Source organism: Mustela nivalis (assembly GCF_964662115.1).
Source record: "Mustela nivalis genome assembly, chromosome: 4".
Lineage (NCBI taxonomy): Eukaryota > Metazoa > Chordata > Mammalia > Carnivora > Mustelidae > Mustela > Mustela nivalis.
The window spans coordinates 26,088,887-26,111,925 of NC_139023.1; the positions used below are offsets into that span (position 1 = coordinate 26,088,887).

General features: G+C 45.3%; 2 protein-coding genes across 2 annotated transcripts in view; both read left to right on the forward strand.

The window, feature by feature from the left end:
• Positions 1-10,251, forward strand: part of USP46 (ubiquitin specific peptidase 46) — a 55,855-nt gene extending 45,604 nt beyond the window's left edge. Inside the window, exons 6-9 of the mRNA XM_082728336.1 lie at positions 1,552-1,635; positions 3,956-4,153; positions 5,401-5,479; positions 6,568-10,251. Of these exons, the coding sequence (XP_082584462.1) occupies positions 1,552-1,635; positions 3,956-4,153; positions 5,401-5,479; positions 6,568-6,669 (463 nt within the window). The 3' untranslated portion in view covers positions 6,670-10,251. The remainder of the gene's footprint in view (positions 1-1,551; positions 1,636-3,955; positions 4,154-5,400; positions 5,480-6,567) is intronic.
• The window catches only part of LOC309863475 (uncharacterized protein), a 265,681-nt gene that overhangs the window by 111,413 nt on the left and 131,229 nt on the right, over positions 1-23,039 (forward strand). The window lies entirely within an intron of this gene.

The following is a 23,039-nucleotide window of genomic DNA, read 5'->3' on the forward strand; positions in this document are numbered from 1 at the left end:
GATTTGCAGAAAGTAGACAGAGAAATCTTCTCCCAGGAGGTGATATTTTTGCTGAGCTCTGAGCAGTGAGTGGAGCCAGCCATGGAAACATCTGGAAAGGAGCTGTTTGGGGAAGTGGCACGTGCAGAAGCCCTGAGGCAGAAAGGCTGGGTGGCACTCCAAAGGGAGGGTAGGAGGGAGGTCAGAAGAACAGTCAGGGGTCTGGCCTTGGCAAGGTATCTGGTTTTATCCCTAAGCGAATTGGGCACCGGCTCCAGGGCTTTAGGTGCGAGAAGTGCATGCGGTGGTTTTGTTTTTTTAACCTGTCGGGAGCACTGCCTGTTGTGACCGGCTCACTTGCACGTGTCTGTCAGACTGAGGGCAGTGTGAAGGGCAGGCGCTTCTGCGAGCCCCTGCACCAAGCCCAGGGGACCGTTGCTTAACGTCTGAGTAGTGAACGCATGAACCGTCTACGGTTTCTTTTGATAAGCTCTGTGTAAGTGTGTGAGTCAATAACACCATGTAAATAACATTTTCTCTTTAATAAAATCTGATCATTCTGGTGCTAGGACGCTCCCTGTGCATAAAGAAGTACCACAGGCTCTCTCTGGACTCCAGGGTATTACATTCTGGATGTGCTCCTCAGCCTTTGAAGCCTTACCACAGGAATGTTAAGTAGAATCTCAATGACCAGGAAAGAATGAAAAGCCGTGACATTTAAAAAATGAAAACCATAAGTAGTGCAGTAAAACCTCATGATGGGGGTGAATACAGATCTAACGTCGCAGCGGCATTTGTCCTCAAAGGGATCCAAGGTGCGGGGTGGGGAGCAGGGGATTGGAGGAAGCCGGCATCGCCTGGTAATTAGGGGTTTTCTTAGTTCAGTCTAAGGGCAATTGTATGTGGTTTAAATACCATTATCTTTACCTTTGTGCCCTTTGAAAATATAGATCACCCTAGATACACTGTTTTTCACTACCTGATAATGTCATCTTCTGTTTTATGTGATTGACTTTTTTGGACATGACTACAATGTAACAATGGGCTTTTATGGTAGTGAGTACTTTTCTGTTCTAATTTTTAATCGCTGGGGTACAGGTAGTCTTGTTAAACCTTGAGATTTGTTTTTTGAATCCATTAGAAACCCTCATTTATATCCACCCATGTACCATGAAATGAAGATGCCTTTGAACATCTCCGGTGGTGAAATCATAACCCAGTCCAGCAGACATGGTCTAATGGTAATCATAGCACTGACTCAACAGAAAGATCTGTTCTCATTACATGCACTTAAAAATTACCTATAGGTCGCCTGGGTGTGTCCGTCGGTTTGAGTATCTGCCTTCAGCTCAGGTCATGATCTCAGAGTCCTGGGATCGAGCCCCAGGTTGGGCTGACTCAGGTTCTCAGGGAAAGTGTGCCGGGTGGGTAACAGTTCGACTCTTTCTCTCAAAAATAAAGAAAATATTTTTTTAAAAATTACCCTATGGGTAATAAAGAGTTTAAAACATGGTGTATATAGCAAGTACGTTTTGGACTGTGTTTTGAGATGGAAAATATTTTTCTCCGCAGAGACTTCAGCAACACAGAAACACTGTGTAGTGAACAGAAATATTATTGTGAAACGTGCTGCAGCAAACAGGAGGCCCAGAAAAGGTGCGTAAAGGATTTAGCCCAGAGGGTGGCTTTGTGTTGAGGGAAGGAACCATGTCTGATTTTGAATCCCAGTTCATGGGCTCATGGCCAAGTTGCTTTGGAGAAGTTAGTTGCCTTCCTCCTTGCAGAAACAAGGGTAAGAATGCCACCTTGGGGACTTGTCCATTTGACTGTGGGGTCCTTTGTTCATTCATTCATTCTACTAATATTTATTGCATGCCGTGTGCCAGATACTGTGCTGGGTAAATGAGTGAGATCAGGTGTAATTACTATCCGCTTGGGATGAAAGTCAGATTATAAAAAGGACAGGGCGTACAACACCTAGTAGATCTCTAGTAATATTGTTGGGATTGCCTGAGTGTTGGAACTTCTCTGCGTGCACAGAGACGCAGAAGGTGAAAAAAGTTAATCACTGAATGTGGAAACATGAGGAACTGCTAGCACATCAGTTAAATGGATGGGCAATAAGAGGTCATCACTTTCTGAACTGATACTGGATCCAAACTCGCCTATCTTTACCAGCACCAGCCGGTTACAGCCCCTGGACAGTCTGCAGTAGTCGGGGCTTCTCTGTGGTCTGCCCCAGATATCAGGAAACTTGACATTTTAATTAGCCCGTGAGGCTTTCCCATGAGTTAAACTTACCCTGCTTGTGGTTGTGGAATATTCAGAATAACTCACAGGAGCTCGTTACTGCTGTCTGAAGCCTTCCGGGGTCTAGAGCCCAGGTGGAAGTAGTTCCTGTGCCAGCCTCCCTGGCTCTGCCCGCCCCCCAGACATGCACGTCTATCCTCATTGCATCAAAACTCACGAAAGGTCAGTCATTCTGGCAGATGGGAATGGAGGGCAGAGGTGGTGAACTCTTGGGAGTGATCAGCGAGCTCATTTCTGCTGCCTGTCCTTAGAATCTGTCTACCCACGGCCAGCCCAGACCTCCCCATGTGGCACCAGTATGTGTCCCGCTCAACCTTGGAGGTTTTATTGGTTAAAATAGCGTGTGTTCCTATAAAATATGGCGTTCCCCATGATTCTTGAAAAATAGTAAAATAATGGGGTTCCGCACGATTCTTAGATTTCTGCTGGCCTTACTATTTTCTTATCTTTATGAACAGGGTTTTACTTCAGTAGAATCCTGAACAGTAGTCTCTTAAAATTTATAGTCTCTTTAAAATTATTTTTCAGGGGCACCTGGGTGGCTCAGTGGTTTAAAGCCTCTGCCTTCGGCTCAGGTCGTGATCCCAGGGTCTTGGGATCGAGCCCCGCATCAGGCTCTCTGCTCAGCAGGGAGCCTGCTTCCTCCTCTCTCTGTCTGCCTCTCTGCCTCCTTGTGATCTCTGTCTCTCAAATAAATAAATAAAATATTTAAAAAAAAATTTAAAATTATTTTTCAAATAAATATGCTTTGACAGCGTATATAAGCTGAACGACATTGATGCGGACCCAAGATGGGGGTCCTGGAAGGTGACCGAAGGGCCTCTCTTCTAGCAGAGTTACCTACATAAACTGTTGTTTGTGTGAGTTTTTTGCTGAGGAATATTCATGGTCACCTAGGGAAAAAAGCGTTCTGTGTTCATAAAAGTTTGGGGAAGGCCGCATCCGACATAGGAGAACACTTCCTTCACTGTAGGATTTCTCCAGCCCTTCATCATGCCGTGCACAGCAGAACTTCAAAATAGAAAGTAACCCTGTCCACAGCAGCACCCTCAAAACCCCGGCTCGGTGAACACCTCCGGTGCTCCACGAAGCCCATTTTGGGGAGAGTAGCCCGAAGCCAACCCCTGCATTTTCGGTGCCGCCCTGGGGCTCGTGCTCCCGGCTCCCCGGCGGCTGCGGAGTAGTCGGGAAGCGCCCCCGCCGGTCCTCAGAACCCGCAAGTCCAAACCTCAGCCTTCTGCTTTCCGTCCCCCCGCTTCTCTCACGAGCTGTCCCCCCTCCTCTCCACTGTTTCCGGATGGGGTGGAGGGGGCTGTGGTTGCCCAAAGACTGTTCCTTTCTGGAAGGCAGCAAAAAGCAAGCAGTCCTGGAGAGCAGTCGCACGTCCTGGGTTTTACTGGTACAAACTCAGGACGGGCTCCTTTGCCCAAACCGAAGCCGAGACCCGCCGTGGCCCCTCGCCCTGGCCGGCTGTGCCCCGGTTCGCCGAGAGTCGGGGGAGCCGGCTCAGCGCACGCACGCTCCTCTCGTTCTTGCGAGCGGTCCGCGTGTTTGCGGGACTGACGCCCGTGAGCCCCTCCTGCTGTCCGCTGGGGTGGTGGCAGCGGGTTCGTGTCCCCCTGACGGCCGTGGGGGACAGCTGACGGTCTGTTTCGTGGTCCCCTAGGATGAGAGTGAAGAAGCTGCCCATGATTTTGGCCCTGCACCTGAAGCGGTTCAAGTACATGGAGCAGCTGCACAGGTACACCAAGCTGTCCTACCGGGTGGTCTTCCCGCTGGAGCTCCGGCTCTTCAACACGTCCAGCGACGCCGTGAACCTGGACCGCATGTACGACCTGGTGGCCGTGGTGGTTCACTGTGGCAGGTGAGGGCAGGCGGGGAAGCGGGCGCTGCGGGACAGCGGGAGGCTCTGCTGGTGCCTGGGTAGCCCCAGCTGTGCCTTCCCGGGTTATAAGATTCCGTGGTGATGGTACTTTCGAGAATGTCTTCTGAGCTCCTCCTTACTGCAAAATAAATCTAAAATACACTCTTTAAACTTTATTTTTTTAAGATTTGATTTATTTATTTATTTATTTATTTATTTATTTGACACACAGAGATCACAGTTCGGGGGCAGTGGGAAGCAGGCTTCCTGCTGAGCAGAGAGCCCAATGCGGGACTCGATCCCAGGACCCTGAGATCATGACCCGAGCTGAAGGCAGAGACTTAACCCACTGAGCCACCCAGGTGCCCCTAAAATGTACTCTTAAAAAAAAAATTTTTTTTTGTTTACATGTACTCTTAAAAATATTCTTTATGCTGTTTGTAGTCTTTACCCAATCAGAAACAGAGTAAGAGAGATGGCCCCTAGATAATGGAGATGCAGAGTTTTTGCTGGAAGTCCTTTTGTCCTTTGGACAAATATTTTTTTATTCCTTAGCTATAGATAGAAGCATGGAAAAACGTCCATTGAAAATTCATCCATTTATGATTCTATCCTCAGCTGGGACAGGATTGTGTGTGGTCTCTTTCCACGCTGTTACTCTGGCTTTTTTTTTTTTTAAGATTCTATTTTTATTTAAAAGAGAGAGAGAATGAGAGAGAGAGAGCTTGAGAGGGGAAAGGTCAGAGGGAGAAGCAGGGAGCCCAATGCAGGACTCGATGCTGGCACTCCAGGATCATGACCTGAGCCGAAGGCAGTGGTTTAGCCAACTGAGCCACCCCGGCGCCCCACTCTGGCTTTATTATTCATGGCCCTCATTACTCCTTGAAATATTGTATTTTAGTTCTGCCTTGAGAAGGTGGGAACTTTATTTTCGTTGCTGCTCTTTTGTCTGAGAGTCGGGAGACAGTCTGGCACACAGTGGGTGTCCAGTCACTGTCGAGTTTGAATACCTGCTTTTCCCCATGGGACTGTGGGTCTTCAGAAGACCCGTGTCTTTGCATTTTTGCAGAAGACTCCCTCACGTGCCCCACAGCACGCCCTGCGGCTCTCCCTCCCTGCATTTCCACCAAACCACCGTGGGCACAGACTCGAGAGAGTTTGTTCTCGTAAATCACTGCTTACATGGAGTGACATAGTCTTTTTTTAAAGAAGTAAATGGTAACCTGACAACTTTTGTCCTTTTCCAGCGGTCCCAACCGTGGGCATTATATTACGATCGTCAAGAGTCATGGCTTCTGGCTGTTGTTTGATGATGACATTGTAGAGGTTGGTATGCCAGTTACCCTCAGTGGGGCTGGGGCACAGACTGTGTTTGGGGGAGTTTGTGGGGGCGGGAGGGGGCACTTCCTACAACAGGCCTGTTTTCCCCTCAAATGGTTTACGTATCTCTTGAAACTAAACTCTGCCGCTCTTCATTCTCTGTGGAAAGAGACAAGGGGCTGTGATGGGGGCTCACTGATACTGATACTGTGTTCCTGTTGACTGGTCCACCATGGATGTGAGTTCTCTGTGTCCCCCGAAATCATATTTATGTCTAAGCCCTGTTTTCCACCGCGACTGAAGCCCTGTCTGGTACAGACCAAATAATAAACCTTAAAAAAAAAAAAAAGGTTCTATTAGAATTCTTTCATTATACCAGATTTTCCTTGTATCGGTTGTTAAAAATACCTTTTCAGTTTGTTGGACCTAAAAATCGTTCCATCACACTCAAGTTGTTCCGTGTATTGATTTTGTTGTAAAGGAGTCCTAGCTGAAGAGATGCCACTGTCGGACAAGGCCCATTTTAGCTCACAGGGTGACACTAAAGGGAATGAACTCTGATGATCTGAAGAAATTAAGGTTTTCCTCAAGACCCCCCTGGGCAGAAGCCCCGCCTTCTTCAGAGAGTGCCCACATATGGTGGCCTCATAAATTAAAGGGTGGCTTTCCTCCTCAACAATTTGCAGTTTACGTAACCGTGGCCCGTTGTCAAGTCTGGGGCACTGCCAGGTGACTGCTGAGAGTTCCCAGTTGTGCTTTTATTTATTTTTTTTATTTTTATTTATTTATTTTTTAAATTTTATTTATTTGACAGACAGAGATCACAAATAGGTAGAGAGGCAGGCAGAGAGAGAGAGAGGAGGAAGCAGGCTCTCTGCTGAGCAGAGAGCCCGATGTGGGACTCGATCCCAGAACCCTGAGATCATGACCTGAGCCGAAGGCAGAGGCTTAACCCACTGAGCCACCCAGGCGCCCCCAGTTGTGCTTTTAGGACTGTGTTCCTTACATTCTCTTGTCCATCCTGTTCACTTTTCTCTCCTTCTCTCCATCCACATGTTAAACAATGGTATTGTTTTGTGTCTCTTCTGTTGCAGAAAATAGATGCCCAAGCTATTGAAGAATTCTATGGCCTGACATCAGATATATCAAAAAATTCAGAATCTGGATATATTTTATTCTATCAATCAAGAGAATAACTTAAAGAACTGCGGACTCACTCAAATGGGGGGAAATGTTCCAAGCACTCCTATGTGGTTTCCCTGCACCCTTTCCTCCCCAGCTGCCCACCAGGGGTAGGACGCCACGTCTGATGGTCTGGCTGTGTTAGACTTTCTCTCCCTTTGGTTTATTATTTTTTTATTTTATTTTATTTTATTTTTTACATGCAGCACTACTCGTGGTTTTATTTTAGTCTGAGGTAGAGTTAACTGCAATCAGATTGTAGTAAGATTTCTATGAGTAACAGTTGCTAATTTTAGGATCGGGTAAACGCCCCACCACTGGCCGTGTCTGGCTGAATCCGAGTGACATTTCCAGCAAATGTCTGCAGTCTGTTTGGGTCTCTGCTGCACGGCCTAAATGCCTCCCGGGATCGTGTCTCAGTGCATTCCTTTGCCTTGTCCCCAGACGCACTGCTACCCACTGTTTGCTGCTCTGCCTCGTTCCCTCCAGAAGGACAGAAGAATTGGGTAGATGTTCACCTTTTAGGGGGCTGCAATCATAGCTTTAAGTTTGTGCAAACGAAAACGTTTCAAAGTGAGTAACCTCAGTACGCAAAGCCTCCTCCAGGCCGAACAGGGTGACGAGAAGCTGTTCCTGGTGGCTGGTGGCTGGTGGCTAGCGCCAGCCAAGGGCTGTGAGCCCCCGAGGCTAAGAAGGGAGGGAGCTCAGGGCAGGCGAAGCCCAGAGGAGGAAGCATCCATGGACAGGGAGAAGCTACTTTTCTTCTCTTTCTACCAAAACCATGTGGCAGGAAAAGAACCCTGCGCTGTTTGTCTTTAGGGACCCTCTACTTCCGTGAGGTCCCGTGAGTTGTCTGTCCTCTCTCTGGCACTGCTGAGCATTGTCACGGGTGTCTCTCCAGGCCTGCCGGTGTTGTGCGGTCTGTGGTCGCAGGGCTGGGACACCGCGGCCACTGCTTCCGGCCCAGCCCTCTGTGGCCAGGCAGCGCCCACATCCTTCTCGCTCAGTGAGGACGGCGGCGCTGCCCCCTCGCCGCCATCGGCCTCGTTGCCCAGCCGTTGGCTTTGTCACGTTTCCGGCCGTTTGTGCAGGCACCGATGAGCCCCGGGACTGCCATGGAACCTTCCCAAGAGGGGTTACTGGAGTTAGCTGGGTGTGGAGGTGGGTCCGAGGAAGTGGGAGTGGGTGGGCGGAGGAATGAACAAAATGGTGGCATCTCTTTGGCTCAGACTCCTTGAATGCTTGACAGGACCGCTTTCTGGAAGAACCTCATCTCACTAGAGTTACTTTTACCTTTTTCACTTTTGTTATGTATGTATTTATTAGATCATACGCGTGTTGGTACCTTTTATTGAAAGGGTCAGTTTGGTGTTTTGCTGTCGAGCTGGTTTTTGGATTCTTTCAAGTAACTATGGGTCCTAGATCTTGGCGTCCTTTGGGAAGCCAGTGACTTCCATACACTCTAACATACTGTGAACGTATTATTTTGTTACCTAATAAATCGGCGAGTGAACACGCAGATGTTTGGCATAATGTGAATTAAAACTGAAATCGAACATGTTAGCGGCCATCTTGTAACAATGAAGAGCATAGCACTTTATCTAGGTGAAAACTGGATTTCTTGTCTTTAAGATACCTTGAACTGTTTATTGCTCAGAACCTAACTAAGCATGCCAACACTTCATTTGTTCATGCTTGTAGTGAAACGTTTTGCTTTTTACTGGAAAAGACAAAAACAGGGTGATCTTCACGTTATTGTTTTATACAAGTGATGAAAATATACCTTGCCTTGTTTAGAGGCAAATTCGTATTTATAAATATTTTGTCTTTTTTTTTCCTCCATGAAACATATGCAGTAATCACTTACCTGGAAGGTGAGTATTTATTCTGTTTTTAAGGAGAGACACTTCGCAATTGAAGGTGACTGATACAAGGAATTGTTTGTACTATATATAACCCATATATTTGACTGCAGGTTGCAAAGTTTTAAGAAAAAAATAATGATGGATCATATCTAATATATTTGGAACTGATTCATAAGAAAAACTATTAAAATTATCTTTGAAATGACTCTTGAAGCTAATTTATTAGAAAAAAAAATTTTCAATTGGAAGCCTACAGTAGTAATATCTAAATGCCAAGTCCTAGATTCAGAGCATATTCTTTATTACTAATATTATTTCTTTTGTATGTGTAAAGAGTTTTTCCCAGTGACTTAACAGAAGAAACTGAAAGGATCAGTTAAAATTCAGTATTCCTGGATAGAGGTTAGGAATAGAGAACAAGTATGGAAGGTAATGGAAGAGCATTAAAATGGAGGCAAGAAAAGAAGATTGGAGAAAGACCAAATCACACTTATCTGCAGTCACTCCATCAGATTTTTAAACTTCAGAGCTATCTGATCATTTCTTTCCTCTTCAATAAATGAGACAAACACTAGGCAGCTACATTTCCCCTGTATCATTTCACTTCATGTAAAGACAGTAGCATGCAAACATTTCCATTTTTCATCCCTCATTCATCGTGGAAAGCAGAGAATGGTGTGAGATGTGTGCGACCATTCTGAGGTCAACGATAGCACAAAGGCTCAGCAGTATTCCCTCAAATCGCAGGGGTTTTGTGTGTCATTTTCTAGCGGGGAGTGAGTGGGCCTGCTGTTTTTCTTTTAACTGCTGCGGTTTCAGAATAAGTTACAGTGTTTCCCACTTGAACGAGAGAAGACATGTTTGCTTTATTGGTTACTTACTAGCTGAGCACCTAGGTTATGGTACAGTTTGCTAAAAAGGCATTTGTGTGAGAACCAATTTTGGCGAAATGCTGACCCCCAGTCCTGTTACACGGGTGCATTTTCCATTCCAAGGCAGCAGTGGGCTGCTGTGCAGAGAGCCAAGGAACACTACAAAAAGGTGTTGGCTTGAATCGGAAGCCAGTCGTATGTGGCATTCCGGCCTGGCATATTTTGGATTTCAGATGAAATAGGGAAAAAAATGATAGGAATGGTCCCTATACATTTATTTTCATGAATGTGCTTAATTTCACGGGCATGCCTAACCACGAACTATGTTCTAACTGGGGCTTAGGACTTATTTTAGCTATTGGAGTGTAGCTTTATTACAGATGGGTTTTATCTTTAAACTGCATTTTGATCAACTTTGTATATTCACATGTATTAAAATACCGTGCACTAAATGTTTTGCCCTCATTTGCTCTTAGATGGTCAAGGCATTTATGCACACTGTTGTGAATAACTCATGTAAATGGCATGGGTCAGAGAAAATTATTTCCCACTTTTCTGCCTAATTAAATTTCTGTTTTCCAGTATTACATTAATTTATTTTTGGCTTTCATATTTTTTTTGTAACCAAAGTAGTTACTGTATTTGTGTGGCCTTTGTTTGATTTTGTTGCTAAAGAAAAGAAAGTTTAGTTTTTATTTAAAATAATCTGTACCTTAATTTTCTTTTTAATGTAACCAATTCAAGCACTTTAAGCAATAACGTCAATCTTGTGAAAGTTCAATCAGTTTAACACCCTGCGTCTAAAATTGTTTGCAAAAAAATAAATAAATGTAATAGGAATTCTCTTCCTAGAGAATTATATCTTGGTAATGTTATACACATGGGTTATAAAACCCCTTTTATAAAATGGGAGTTATTGGCAAGTCTCCGGCCCCGGTGATCATTCCCAACTTAATTTCGAAGCAGTGGAAGGGTAAATAACCTTCTGATTGCTGGTGATAAATAATTGCAGGGCTACTGTCCAGGTTGATAAAGTCGGTGTTCTGAAGGTAACTTGGTCCTGTTTCTGAGTTAAAGAAAAGAAAAGAAAAGAAAAAGATCAACAGAAGTAATCCATAAACCTGTATTTGGGAAATAGCAAATTGAGGCTCTCAGGGGAGAAAAAAGGGGAGGGGGGTCAGGTTTATTAGACATCACAGTGAATTCCTTAGCTCGGGCTCTGCATATAAAAATCTTTTACCAGTTATGAAATAGAAAGATCCATTTCCCATATAAGAAAGTGGCTTCCAGCCTCTGACTTCTAGGCCCGAGTTGGGGTATGATCCTGGCCCTCTTGTAATGACAGCCGGCCCGGGGTTTCTGGAGGTTTCTGAGCTGTGGGGCCCCCAGCGGGGTGCACCCCACTCCCTATAGGGACCTGCCCCGTGGGGGCAGCATGTTGTCTCCTTCCTGGGACTCAGGCTTGCTGTTAAGATGCTCTAGGCTTGCCCCCGTCTCTCCCCGCCCCAGGCCAGTCCCTTCAGGGCGTCCGCGTGTGGGCAGGAGTCGTCATCTGAATGCATCTTGCATGCATCTGCCTGCGCCCAGTGATGGGAACTAAAGACCCACAGAACAGTTTCCATCCATCTTCTCTCGGGGCAAGTCAGCTGAACCCGACTGAACTGGAAGGTCGCCAGGGGCTGCCAGGAGGGTCGTAGGAAGGGAGGACCTTAGGAGAGCCTCGCTCTTTTCTAGGCCTGGTTCTGTCCATCGGTTAAATGGAGTGCGCAGGATAGGTATGTCCCCACCAGCAGAACCCATTTCTGGGGAATGAGATGTGTTCTCCATTTATCCTCCGTTTCTGTACATCGACACCTAAATACCTTTAACCGTATGAAGCCTGCCTTTACCTTCTGTTTCCATGAACATAAAAATCCTCGTGAAGTCGTTTTCCCCGAGGGAAGATTTTGACCTGGGGAATGGTACTAAAGACAAACCACTTAGACTTGTCCTAGAGATGCTCCAAGTGGAGAGATTTCTAATGAAGTGACCATTCAGCACCTATTACGTGCCAGATTTGTTGGGAGTCAGGGGACAACAAAGGGGAGCAGACAGGACCCCCTTTCTCATTGTTTACCTCAGGAAAAAAAGAAAAGTGTCTCTGGAAAAGAAATTTAAATGGAAATACTGTGTCTGAGGGGAATTCACAGCTGAGCACAGTTTGGCCGGGGTCTCACGGAGCAGGTGGGCAGTTAGATAAAGCAGACCTGTCCCTTTCTCCCTTGGGACCCCCTCTTGGAATCCCACTTGCGACCCTGCCTGCTCCTGCAAGGGGCAGCCCATTTTTTAAAAACAGTGTAAATCTGTTACATTGTAGCAATGGCCTTGAGCATTTTGCCTCTTAATTTCATGTCAGGAGAGCCAGAATATTGAAAGTCTTAACAGAGGGTTTTATGAATAAAATAAACAATCCTTTTACATTGTTACCAAATAATTAACAGCCTGTCCAAACGTTAGCCAAACCAGTCTGGGCATGAGCGTTTCTAAGCTATGTGACTAAATGACTTTATGGACTTAACCAACCTGTGTTCCCCTTTTTGAGTTCCCCTACGTTTTAAAAGCGCTTTGAACAAAGCACGTGAGGAGCTTACAAATGAGAAGCTTCATTTCGGTTGTGAGACACCAGAGTCAGAAGCGACATTAAATGTTGTAAAAAGAATTCCTAATTTTGTGCTCATTTCCCACACGGTGGTTCATAATAAAGTATTTATTAACGACCCGGGGGTATCCTGTCTGTGTTGTGAGTTACGTGGATGCATCTTCATTTTATCCCTTCCCTCGACTGAGCACACAGCTTCCATGGGGGGTTCCACCAAGGCTCTCCCGAGAGAGGGTTGGGCACTTGTGCTGTGGGTTGAAGCCCTGTTTTGTTCTTACCTCCTCCTCGTCGTACAGAGCTTGGAGAAGAAAACAGAGCTGTAGATCTCACTTGGCAGGAGGCAAAACAATTTAATAGTTGAAGCCACCATTTCTATGTATTTAAGCGAGTTCTCCTGTGATCCAACTCAACTGTGTTTGTATTAAAGAGTGTCTTAGTAGACCTTGCCTGAGAGAACATTCTGTGCTAAGGTAACTGAAAATAAACATGGGAACAATTTAAGAGTGAGCCTTCATCCCTCAATCTCTTTCCCGGAGAGCTCATCTCCAGGTTGAGAATTGCCTCTATCCCACACTGAGGGGTAGAAAAATATTTTCTAATGGGTTATGAAATCTGCGTGAAGACTCCTCCTCTCCCCCGCCCCGGATTTGAAAAACTGAAAAGTTGCTTCTACATATTTTTCCATCTCTTCAACCCCCCACCCCCAGCCCCTTCCCACAAAGGCCAGGGAACAAAAATAAGGATGAGTTGCCAGCGGATGTAGGTCATCTGTGCTGGTCTGAGGAGTCCCCAGAAGGAGGGGGAAAGGCTGTGGGCTGGAGAGGATCCCTCTTCCCGGATGATCACTGACGGCCCTGCTCTAAGTTACGTCCTTGGAGAAGCCAAACTCACCTCAGAATCTGCCCTCAAGTGGGAATTCGTGCAAAGCATGGGGCTCTCAGAGGCCTCAGCGGAGGGGACTCAGGTTCTAGCTTCTAGCCTGCGTCTCACTGCTGCTCCTGGCCCAACCTACATCTGCCCTGCAGGGTTAGCTGAATCCCAGTGAATCCCACAAGCACTAGAGGTGCTCATGCATGGCATTTGGCAAAAGGGGCCCTTCTGCAAGGTCCTCCAGGGGCTTAAAAACACAATGTCCAGAGACAGTGGAAAGCCTAGAGGAGCTCGTGTCTGCGATGAGGACCTGGGGCAGTGTGCTCTCCTGCTTCCTCTGACCTGATCCTCCCCACATCCCCCAGGCCTGAAAGACAAGACCAAACAGAGCGGAGAACAAGAAAAACAGCCCTGGCAGGTGGGAACTAGCTCACAACAGCCACGTTCTGGATGTGGTTAGGAGCTGACCCGGTGCTCCAGCTGGACGTGAGCAATGTCACGGAACACCAACCTTGGTCAAGGTCATGCTGTGACCACGATGCTGTGGCACAAAACAAGACCCCTTCGGAGTTTTATCTAAGCACAGGTGGAAACAAGGTCCCTGCAGACCACAGACTGCCCAACATTCCTCCCGCCCACCAACCCTAGTCACTGCCCCCGCTCTACCAGTGACGGCCTTAGCTGTGCTCTCCTTGGTCCCAGCTGAGATACAGTGTCAGCGACGATTGGAGAGTTATCCCCACTTCCGGACAGCACCCAATCTGGAGCTAACCCCTCTTCCTTGGACCTTCCCCCAAATGTCCAAACCAAAGCCCCAATCCGTAGGTTCTCTCTGCACACTCTTACTGGGATGCCCTATGCTTCCCCACCACGTGTGGTCTCACTGCTACGAACATCAAACACGGTTCACTCGACCACCGCTGTGTTCCTGTTTGGTCCAGCTGGAGACCAACCACAGAGGCGTACTAGACTGAGAGATAAGCCACTTCCTGGGGTCAGCCTGGATCTGCCATGCTCGTGGCTGGAAGAAAAACGAGCCACACACGTTCAAGGTCGTCACTGGTGTCCCGGTACCTAGCTGATCTATGGAAACTCCTGGCCAGAGGGGGGATGGTGGTGTTGGTCTGGATGCCAAGGGAGGCTTCTTAGAAGGGACTTGGGATAAACCTGGACTCGGGCTTTCCTTACCTGTAAAATGAAGTTAGAACAGGATCGTGAAGTGCAGAAACTGCTGGAACGTATGGTACGTCTGTGACATTCACAAAGACCTCTGACAGGCATGAAGCTTCAGATGTGCAAGGGACACTCTCTGTCTTCAAAGAGATCATTTCTTTTCTCCGTTGTCCCTTTCCCTTCTGAAACTTCACATCCAGAAGAGGTCTTGGAGCAAAAAAGAAGTGCTTGATACCACGCCGGGGCTTGGGGGGTAGAACCTAAGAAGAGTGGAGGACAGTTGCTTATGGGTGCCTCTTAGCTCTTTCACGCTACAGGCAGGCAGAAGAAGAATGGAAGAAAGGGGTAGAAAATGGCATCATCGAGGAGCTGCTACAAAGTGAAGTTAAGTGAAACGTCCGACAGCTTTGGTATTCTGGAAGGTGATAGGGAGAGGGCCCCACAGCAAGCCAGCTAAGATGACAAGGCATAACTTTAATCTTCACAGTTTTGCTTAAGGACAAACATACTGTTTTCCTCCCGTTCCTCTGCTATTCACAATTTGGTTAAAATTCTGAAAGATTTTATTATGTATTTGAGAGAGAATGAGAGAGCGCATGCACACAGGAGAGGGAGTGGCAGAGGGAAAGGGAGAAGCAGGGAGCCCAACTAGGGCTTGATCCCGGGAGCCCAGGACCATGACCCGAGCTGAAGGCAGATGCTTAACCAACTGAGCCCCCCAGGGGCCCCCACAATTTGGTTAAAATTCTACGCAAGCTCTTGATTTTTGTGCACATAGGCTGGAAGACCTCTGCAAGAATGATATGGGGGTAGGGATTCATTTGTTGTTTTTGAATTTCTGGGAAATCATTCCACATCTTTGGAGCAGACTTCCATTATTCTTGCTAGAGGCGTTTATTTGTAATTATGTCCACTGACTCCAAACTATAGGATAGATCATAGAATTTTAATTACGTTAGGCTCAGGATTATTCTCTTCTCCATTTACATATGCGAGGGAGTGATGGACGGACAGGTCTATAGTGACATTCGAGAACAGGGACTGGGAATGATGGAACGAGGTACATGTGAGAAACACAGCCAAGAAGAAAAGTTGCAAAACAGAGCCGAAGGGATCAGGGAGAGATGGTGGTTAGTTTCCTTAGAGATGGCTGGTTAGTGCGTGACTTCTGTCACACTAAGATTTAGTGGAAGGTGAAAGACAGGATCTATTCTAAACTCAATTTCAGGGAGAGCAGATTACACACACACACACGCACACACACATTTAAACTGTATGATAAGAAAGTCGAGAGAACAGAGTACTGGACCTGCATGAACCCGTGACTTGTCTTCAACAGGTAATTACAGCCGATCTTGGTCTAGACGGATAGAATCTTCAGTTTGTGCTCCAAAGTGACCAACACTCAGAAGCTTCCAACTCCTCTGGATATCTAAATGACAAAAGGGCACTTCAAAGCCCTCTAGCTTGAAATGATGTGTCATTCCTTGAGCGGGCAACGTTTCTGCATGAAGAGGAAACATTTTTGCACTACAGAGATTTTATGGTGGAAGTAGACTTACTTGCATAGTGGCTAAATCACATGAAATATAATGAAAATGAAGCTGAGGTGTTTGAGGATGACCACATTTATTTGGAAAATTATAATGAAATCACTAATGGCTCTTCTATCAGTTGTAAACGAATCGGGGTTATAGAACATAGTCTTACAAATGTTTAAGCAAAAGTGCGAAGTTTTGGGGCACATAGGTGGCCCAGTCAGTTAAGCATCTGACTCTTGATCTCAGGTCAAGTCTTGATCTCAGGGTCATCAGTTCAACCCCGCATTGGGCTCCATGCTGGGTGTAGAGCCTACTTAAAAAATAATAATAATAATAATAATTGGGGCGCCTGGGTGGCTCAGTGGGTTAAAAAAAAAAAAATTAAGAAGTGCAAAGTTTTACAGCTCACATCTGTCCCATATGCCTTCTCTTCTAGGTTGTCTACCTTTCCATCTACCCCTTATCTTTCTGGAATTTTCCCAGAGGGATGGGGCCAGGCTCAGTATTTGTATTTGTCTCTGCCCTTTCTTGTTGGTATTTTCCCTCCTGCCACGTCATGAACAGATTTCACTGGTTAATAGATTAAATCAAGGAATGCCAAAGCAGAAAGGAAGTTCCCAGTTAATAGTGCAAATTTTCCAAAGCTAAGACAAGGAAGCCCGAGATCTTAACAAGACTTGCTTGCTTTGCTTTCCACGCTGGTATGACCTAGAGAAAGGAGGGAGGGGCTGGCGGAGGTTCCCTTGGCATTGAAGAAGGGGCACCATTGTGTGTGGTGGACCCTTGGAGCAGGAAAGGGTCACAAGCTCCATGTTATTGTTCCAAATCTCATTTCCACCTCTGCCCGCTGACAGGGCCTCAGAGCTGCAGGGATCTGGGAAGGGAAAGAGAAACAGGTGGTCTTAGCAATCAGGGCTAGAGCAAAACCCCGAGGGTCTTAGGAATGGAACTTCACCCTCCCCACCCCATTGTCCAAATGAGCTAAGGCTGAGGTTTTTGGACCTTTCATCTAGGGGACGCCTAGGTGGCTCAGTCAGCTGAGCAGCTGCCTTCGGCTCAGGTTGTCATCCTGGGGTCCTGGGATCAAGTCCCGCATTAGGCTCCTTGCTCGGCAGGGAGCTTGCTTCTCTCTTTCCCTTTGCCTGCTTGTGCTCTCTCTCTAAAAACACTTTTCATTTAGTAGCACAATCTTCTTTGATAAATAAAATCTTATGTAGAACCTTACTAAGGGTGTACATAGTATTTTATGTCTCATTTTATTAATGTACATTTTATAAGCTAACTTTATAAGATCAGGGAGAACAATGAGGAGGCTATTGATGACCATGATGTTTTGAAAGTGGCAGTGTTTTATAAGTCTCAGCTCCCAGCTATGAATCTATGAATTGGTTTTGCTCACACAGAATTAAGAAAATCCAAGTTCACACAGACATATATATATAGATATATCTATATCTATATATTTACAAATAATATTTTGTTTTATTGTTTTTCTGTTGTTTTTTAAAAAGCTGTCTTGCAAATTCCAGGATTCTTTTCAATAGAGAGAGAGAGTGGAGAACTTTTATTTTTGAAATCTTCATAAAAACAAGCTAACCTGCCAAGTCAACTCAGTTGGTAGTCTCCAATGAATTAAAAAAAATTTTTTTTTAAATTTTATTTATTTATTTGACAGACAGAGATCACAAGTAGGCAGAGAGGCAGGCAGAGAGAGAGGAAGGGAAGCAGTCTTCCTCCTAAGCAGAGAGTCCAATGCAGGGCTCTATTCCAGGACCCTGGGATCATGACCTGAACCTAAGGCAGAGGCTTTAATCCACTGAGCCACCCAGGCGCCCCTGAATTTAAATTTGATTTAAAACACACTGGAGTATGTCTGTTGATTATTAAACCAAGTCCTATTTTTAAAAAGTGAAATCCTAATGAAAACGTTTCTGGAACCCCTAAAAGAGGGTTTCATGGATTTCAGTTTGAAAACTACTAATCTGGGGGCACCTGGGTGGCTCAGTGGGTTGGGCTGCTGCCTTCGGCTCGGGTCATGATCTCAGGGTCTTGGGATCGAGTCCCGAGTCGGGCTCTCTGCTCAGCAGGGAGCCTGCTTCCCTTCCTCTCTCTCTCTGCCTGCCTCTCCATCTACTTGTGATTTCTCTCTGTCAAATAAATAAATAAAATTAAAAAAAAAAAAAAAGAAAAGAAAACTACTAATCTGGTATTCAAAAGGTAAGGCTTCAATGGAGCGCCTGGGTGTCTCAGTTGGGTAAGCATCAGACTCTTGACTTTGGCTCAGGTCATGATCTCAGGGTCCTGGAATCGAGTCCCATGTCCGGGCTCCAAGCTCAACGGGGTGGGGGGGTCTGGTTGAGATGCTCTCTCTCGCTCTCTCTGCCCTTCCCCTTCATGCGTGACCTCTCTCTCTCTCACTCTCTCTCTCTTTAAATAAATAAGTCTCAAAAGGTAAGACTTCCTTTATTTCCTTACCCAAACATCTTTCAGCCTTTAACGCTGCCCTTTCATGGTTTTCTTGCCCTTTAAAAAGCACATTGAGGTGATTTTTTTTTTCATCTTTATGGAGATGTAATTGACGTATAACGTTGTATCCATTTAAAGCGTACAAGGTAATGATATGAGGTCCATATATGTGGCAAAATAATTTCCTCAATTACCTTAGTTAACAGCCATCACCTCAAAGAGTTACAGTGTTTTGCTCTGGTTTTTTGTTGTGAGAACTTTTAAGATCTACTTTCCTAGCAACTTTCAAATAGGGTTGAGCTCATTTTAACTCTGTTTCACTAAAATAGTACTTTTGGCCAGAGGATAGAAAGGAGGCCAAAGTAGCCGTGGCTAGCAGAATGGCCAAGGAGGCCATTCTGCCCTCCCCCCCCCCCCCCCGTCCCGCCTCGGGGTGGGGAGGAGTTCCAGTGCCAAGTAAAGTGATCAAATAGGTGGGCTTAATTCTCATGGCTTCTTCAGTCCTCCCATCAGACCTTCTCCCTCCCTGTTCGGTATCCCATGACTCAGACCCTATTTCTGCAAGGTGTTTGCAGGCTATACTGGTAAACCAGTTCAGCTGCTATGTCTACTGGTAGTCTTTAGCAAGTACTAATTATTTGTATTACATATTTATTGAGCAATTTCTATGTGTGAGATAGTATGCTAAACACATTACATGGGTTACCTCCTTGGATTCCCATAACAACCCCGTGAGATGGGGGTCTAGTAGTATCATTCTCACCTAGGGATGGGGAAACTGAAGCTGACACTTATGAACATTTGTTCTGATACCACCAAAGCCACCTGGTTTGAATTGGTGAGGTAGTTCAGAACCCAGCTTTGTGCATTGGAAGAATAGATTTTCCATAAGTAACACAGCAGTGAAGAACACTAATTTTGAAATCAAATTAACGTGAATTAGAATATAGGCTCTGCCACTTACCACTGGTGTGTTCTTGGTCAGTCTCAGTTTCCTTATCTGTAAAATGGGGATGATGATGATAGTAGTACTTATTTATAAGAGTCATGAGGATTAAATGAGATGAAATATATCAGACACATAACACAACCTTGCCTCTGTGTTCAGTGCATTCAATACACTCGATGTTGTAAGTGTTCAGAAATTATAAGTTGATATTTTGTCATTATTAATTCATGAGTAGGTCTGGGCTAGCTGAACACAATGGTACCAGTCAAATCTTCAATCTATTTAAAATAGAAACTAATGAAGTTGCCTGGATTAATTTAAGATAAGAAGTAAGACTATACTAACTCCATTTAGATTTCCTTTTTGAGATTTTATTTATTTATTTGAGATAGAGCACATGCAAGAGAGCATGAGTGCAGGGGTGGGCGGGGTGACAGTGCAGGGGCAGAGGGAGAGGGAGAAGCAGATTCCCCGCTGAGCAGGGAGCCCGATGTGGGACTCGATCCCAGGACCTGAGCTGAAGGCAGATGCTTAACTAGCTGAGCCACCCAGGCTTCCCAACACCATTTAGATTACTTCTTTTACTCTTTGGAGGTCTGATCACTTCTTTTTTTTTTTTTTTTTTTAAGATTTTATTTATTTATTTGACAGAGAGAAATTACAAGTACACTGAGAGGCAGGCAGAGAGAGAGAGAGAGAAGGAAGCAGGCTCCCCGCTGAGCAGAGAGCCCGATGTGGGACTCGATCCCAGGACCCTGAGATCATGACCCGAGCCGAAGGCAGCGGCTTAACCCACCGAGCCACCCAGGCGCCCCCTGATCACTTCTCCGAGAGACACTAGCTCATGTTTTGTGTCCGCTGTGGCCTGGTTCTAAGGTTGGTGTATGTGTGGGGTTTTTTTTTTTTTTTTCCATGTAAACCTTCTGTTTTAATAAATAAAACATTCATGCCTTAGATTTTAAATTGCGTTTATAGATGAGGAACACATCTAGGCCTAAACAGGTTAACAACGAAGCTACTCCTGCTACCAGGAATGCGTGCCCCCCCCTACCCCCCACCCCCGCCCCATGTATTTTAAGCCTAAAGAGCAGAGACTTGATGTCAGAGAACATAAGATTAGTGTTTCCTATCTTCTTCTCCTTTAGGGCAACAAAGTCAGCAGATCCGGGTCTGGGCGTAGATGCGCGCTGTTCTGGCCAGCCAATGAGAGAGCAGGAGGAGCGGAGACCAGCGAGTCATCGTTCCTGCACTTTGAGTGAACTTCGTCTGCAAGCAGCTTTAGGACACATTTTTGCCCCCTGGGAGCTGTTCGGGCTGGTGAGGTCTACATCAGTCAGCGTTTTCTCCAAAAGGACGAAAGGACAAAGGACAAAGCGCTTGCCAGCTGCGCGTGGGGCTCAGCAGCCTTGCGGTGGCCCGACTCTCAGACGCTGCAATCTCTCCTGGGCCCAAAGTCACGCAGGCTGCCTGGCCACTGAAGACTGGCCCAGCCAATCAGCTGCTCCAGATCTGTAGTAATTTCTTTTTTTTTGTTTTTATTTTTTTTAAATTTTTTTTCCTGTTTTTTTTTTTTTAATTAATTTATTTATTTTCAGAAAAACAGTATTCATTATTTTTTCACCACACCCAGTGCTCCATGCAATCCGTGCCCTCTATAATACCTACCACCTGGTACTCCCAGCCCCCCCCCCCTCACTTCAAACCCCTCAGATTGTTTTTTCAGAGTCCATAGTCTCTCATGGTTCACCTCCCCTTCCAATTTACCCCAACTCCCTTCTCCTCTCTAACACCCCTTGTCTGTAGGAATTTCGCAGCCCCTTTTCAGAGCCCTGTAGGGATGGCCCCTGGCTTTTTTTTTTTTTTCCCCCTTCTGAAACACCATGTTTTCCCCTAGCTCCACTCCTGCAACGTGTTTACCTTTTCTTTGGAAAAAAACCAAAACAAAACAAAACAAAACTGAGTTATTTTTAAAATAAAGAGCATATGACATTTATTTTTTTTTACATTCAACTTACATAAGTGACACGCAAATCACGATTACAGTTCAAAATTCAAAACTACCTAATAAAATAGGGTAAAAACTGAGAGTCCCCTTTTCCAACTGCATTTCCTTCCCCAAAGGTAACTAGTAATGAGAGGTATTAGAAGGCCCTTCCAGACCTTCTCTTGCATGAACTCACATATATATGTACATGGATGTATAAATATGCACGTGTGTTTGCTTTTGACTTTTAAAACTTAAAATGTTATTAAACATTATTCTGCAGCTTGTTTCTAGCCAACTCAATTGTCTTGAAGAACTTTCTATATGAGAACTACTTAATTAAAAAAAATTGCATATAATTCTATAACATAATGTATCATAACTTATTTAAAGAGCATTTAGGTTTTTTACTTGCTATTATAAGCAAACTTGTAGTAAGTGTCTTTGCAAGGGACTCATGAAACTTTTTTTTTTTTTTTTTAATGATACCTCTATGCCCCACATGGGGCTCGAACTCAAGACCCCCGAGATCAAGCGTCACGTGCTGTACCGACAGAGCCAGCCAGGCACCCTTTACTAAACCTCTTGGACAAGAGCTGACACTGAACTTCAGAACTCCTTGGGCTTAGGAATGCCCAAAGAGATTTTTTATAGTTTCATGTGTGTTTAACACTCACAGACCCGGGAGCCATCATCTAAGGGGAGTAATTGGAGACATAATTTTATATTTTCTGGAAGACAGTGTAAAATGCACTTGACGTCTATCCTCGTCTGGTGTTTGGGATTCTTTCAAGTATCCTACAGCCAAGAGAGGCTTGAAAGTTGATAATGTGTGTTTTTCCATTGTTACCCTTTCACCAGGGTCTAGAATTTCCAACTGGTTCATTTGTGAAACTTGTCTTTTTGCTGAAGTGCTTTTCCCTTGATTTGGGATTGTTTTTTAACCGTTGCCAAAGTCACATGATTTAAATTGCAAATGCCACAAAATGTATTCTCCTGCTGTTATTCCTGAGATAAAATGTACAGATCTGAAATTTGAAGGGTAGGACTTGGAAAAGAGCAGGTGGGACTTCAGAAGTGACTGTTTTAAAATCTTCATGAAAGCGATGACTTCAGTCCTTACTTTGACTTTAAAGCCTCTTAAATAATCTTGTTTGTCTGTCAGACAGTCGCTGGGATGGTGAGTAATAAACCTCCTCTAGCCTGAGTGGACGGTTGCTCTAAAATTCTGAGAGAGGCAAATGCGCCAGGAGTCAGAGACAGGAATCCAGACCCCAACGACACCTGGAGGGGTGGCTGTCCCCCTGAGTGTGCCCCAGGCCCAGCCGGCAACTCTCCGTAGCATGGTTTCTGGGTCTCACTTAGCCCAGATTTAACTCATCACCCCTTCTGCAGTGCTTATAGTTTATCCTCAAGCATTTGTCACATCAGTGGAAACCAGTTATTAGTATGTAGTCTGTAATAATTACGTTAATGATAACGCTTATTATATTTATGCTTGTGGTGACTTGAATGGTTATTGTAATATATTGAGAGATAATATTATGCTAATAGATCAACCTGAAAGAAACTGACCTATAGACTTGGGACAATGACAAATGTCCATCGGATTCCTCTGTCTCTTCACTCCCCAGGCCCGTTACTTTACCTCCAAGACATACATTAACTGCACAGGTGTCTCTTCATGTCTATGGTCAAATGCCTAGTCCAAGCCTCTTCTCTGTCTTGCAGGGACCAACATTCTTCTTCTTCTTCTTCTTTCTTTTTTTTTAATTTATTTATTTGACAGAGAGAGATCACAAGCAGGCAGAGAGGGTGGGGGAGACAGGCTCCCTGCCGAGCAGAGAACCCCAAGTGGGGCTCGATCCCCGGACCCTGAGACAATGACCTGAGCCAGAGGCAGAGGCTTAACCCACTGAGCCACCCAGGTGCCCAGGGACCAATCTTCTTGACCACTTTCTCCAACCTATTCATGACACTGCGGCCTGAGGGATTTCTTTTACCTTTTTATTCTGAAAAAGTTGCA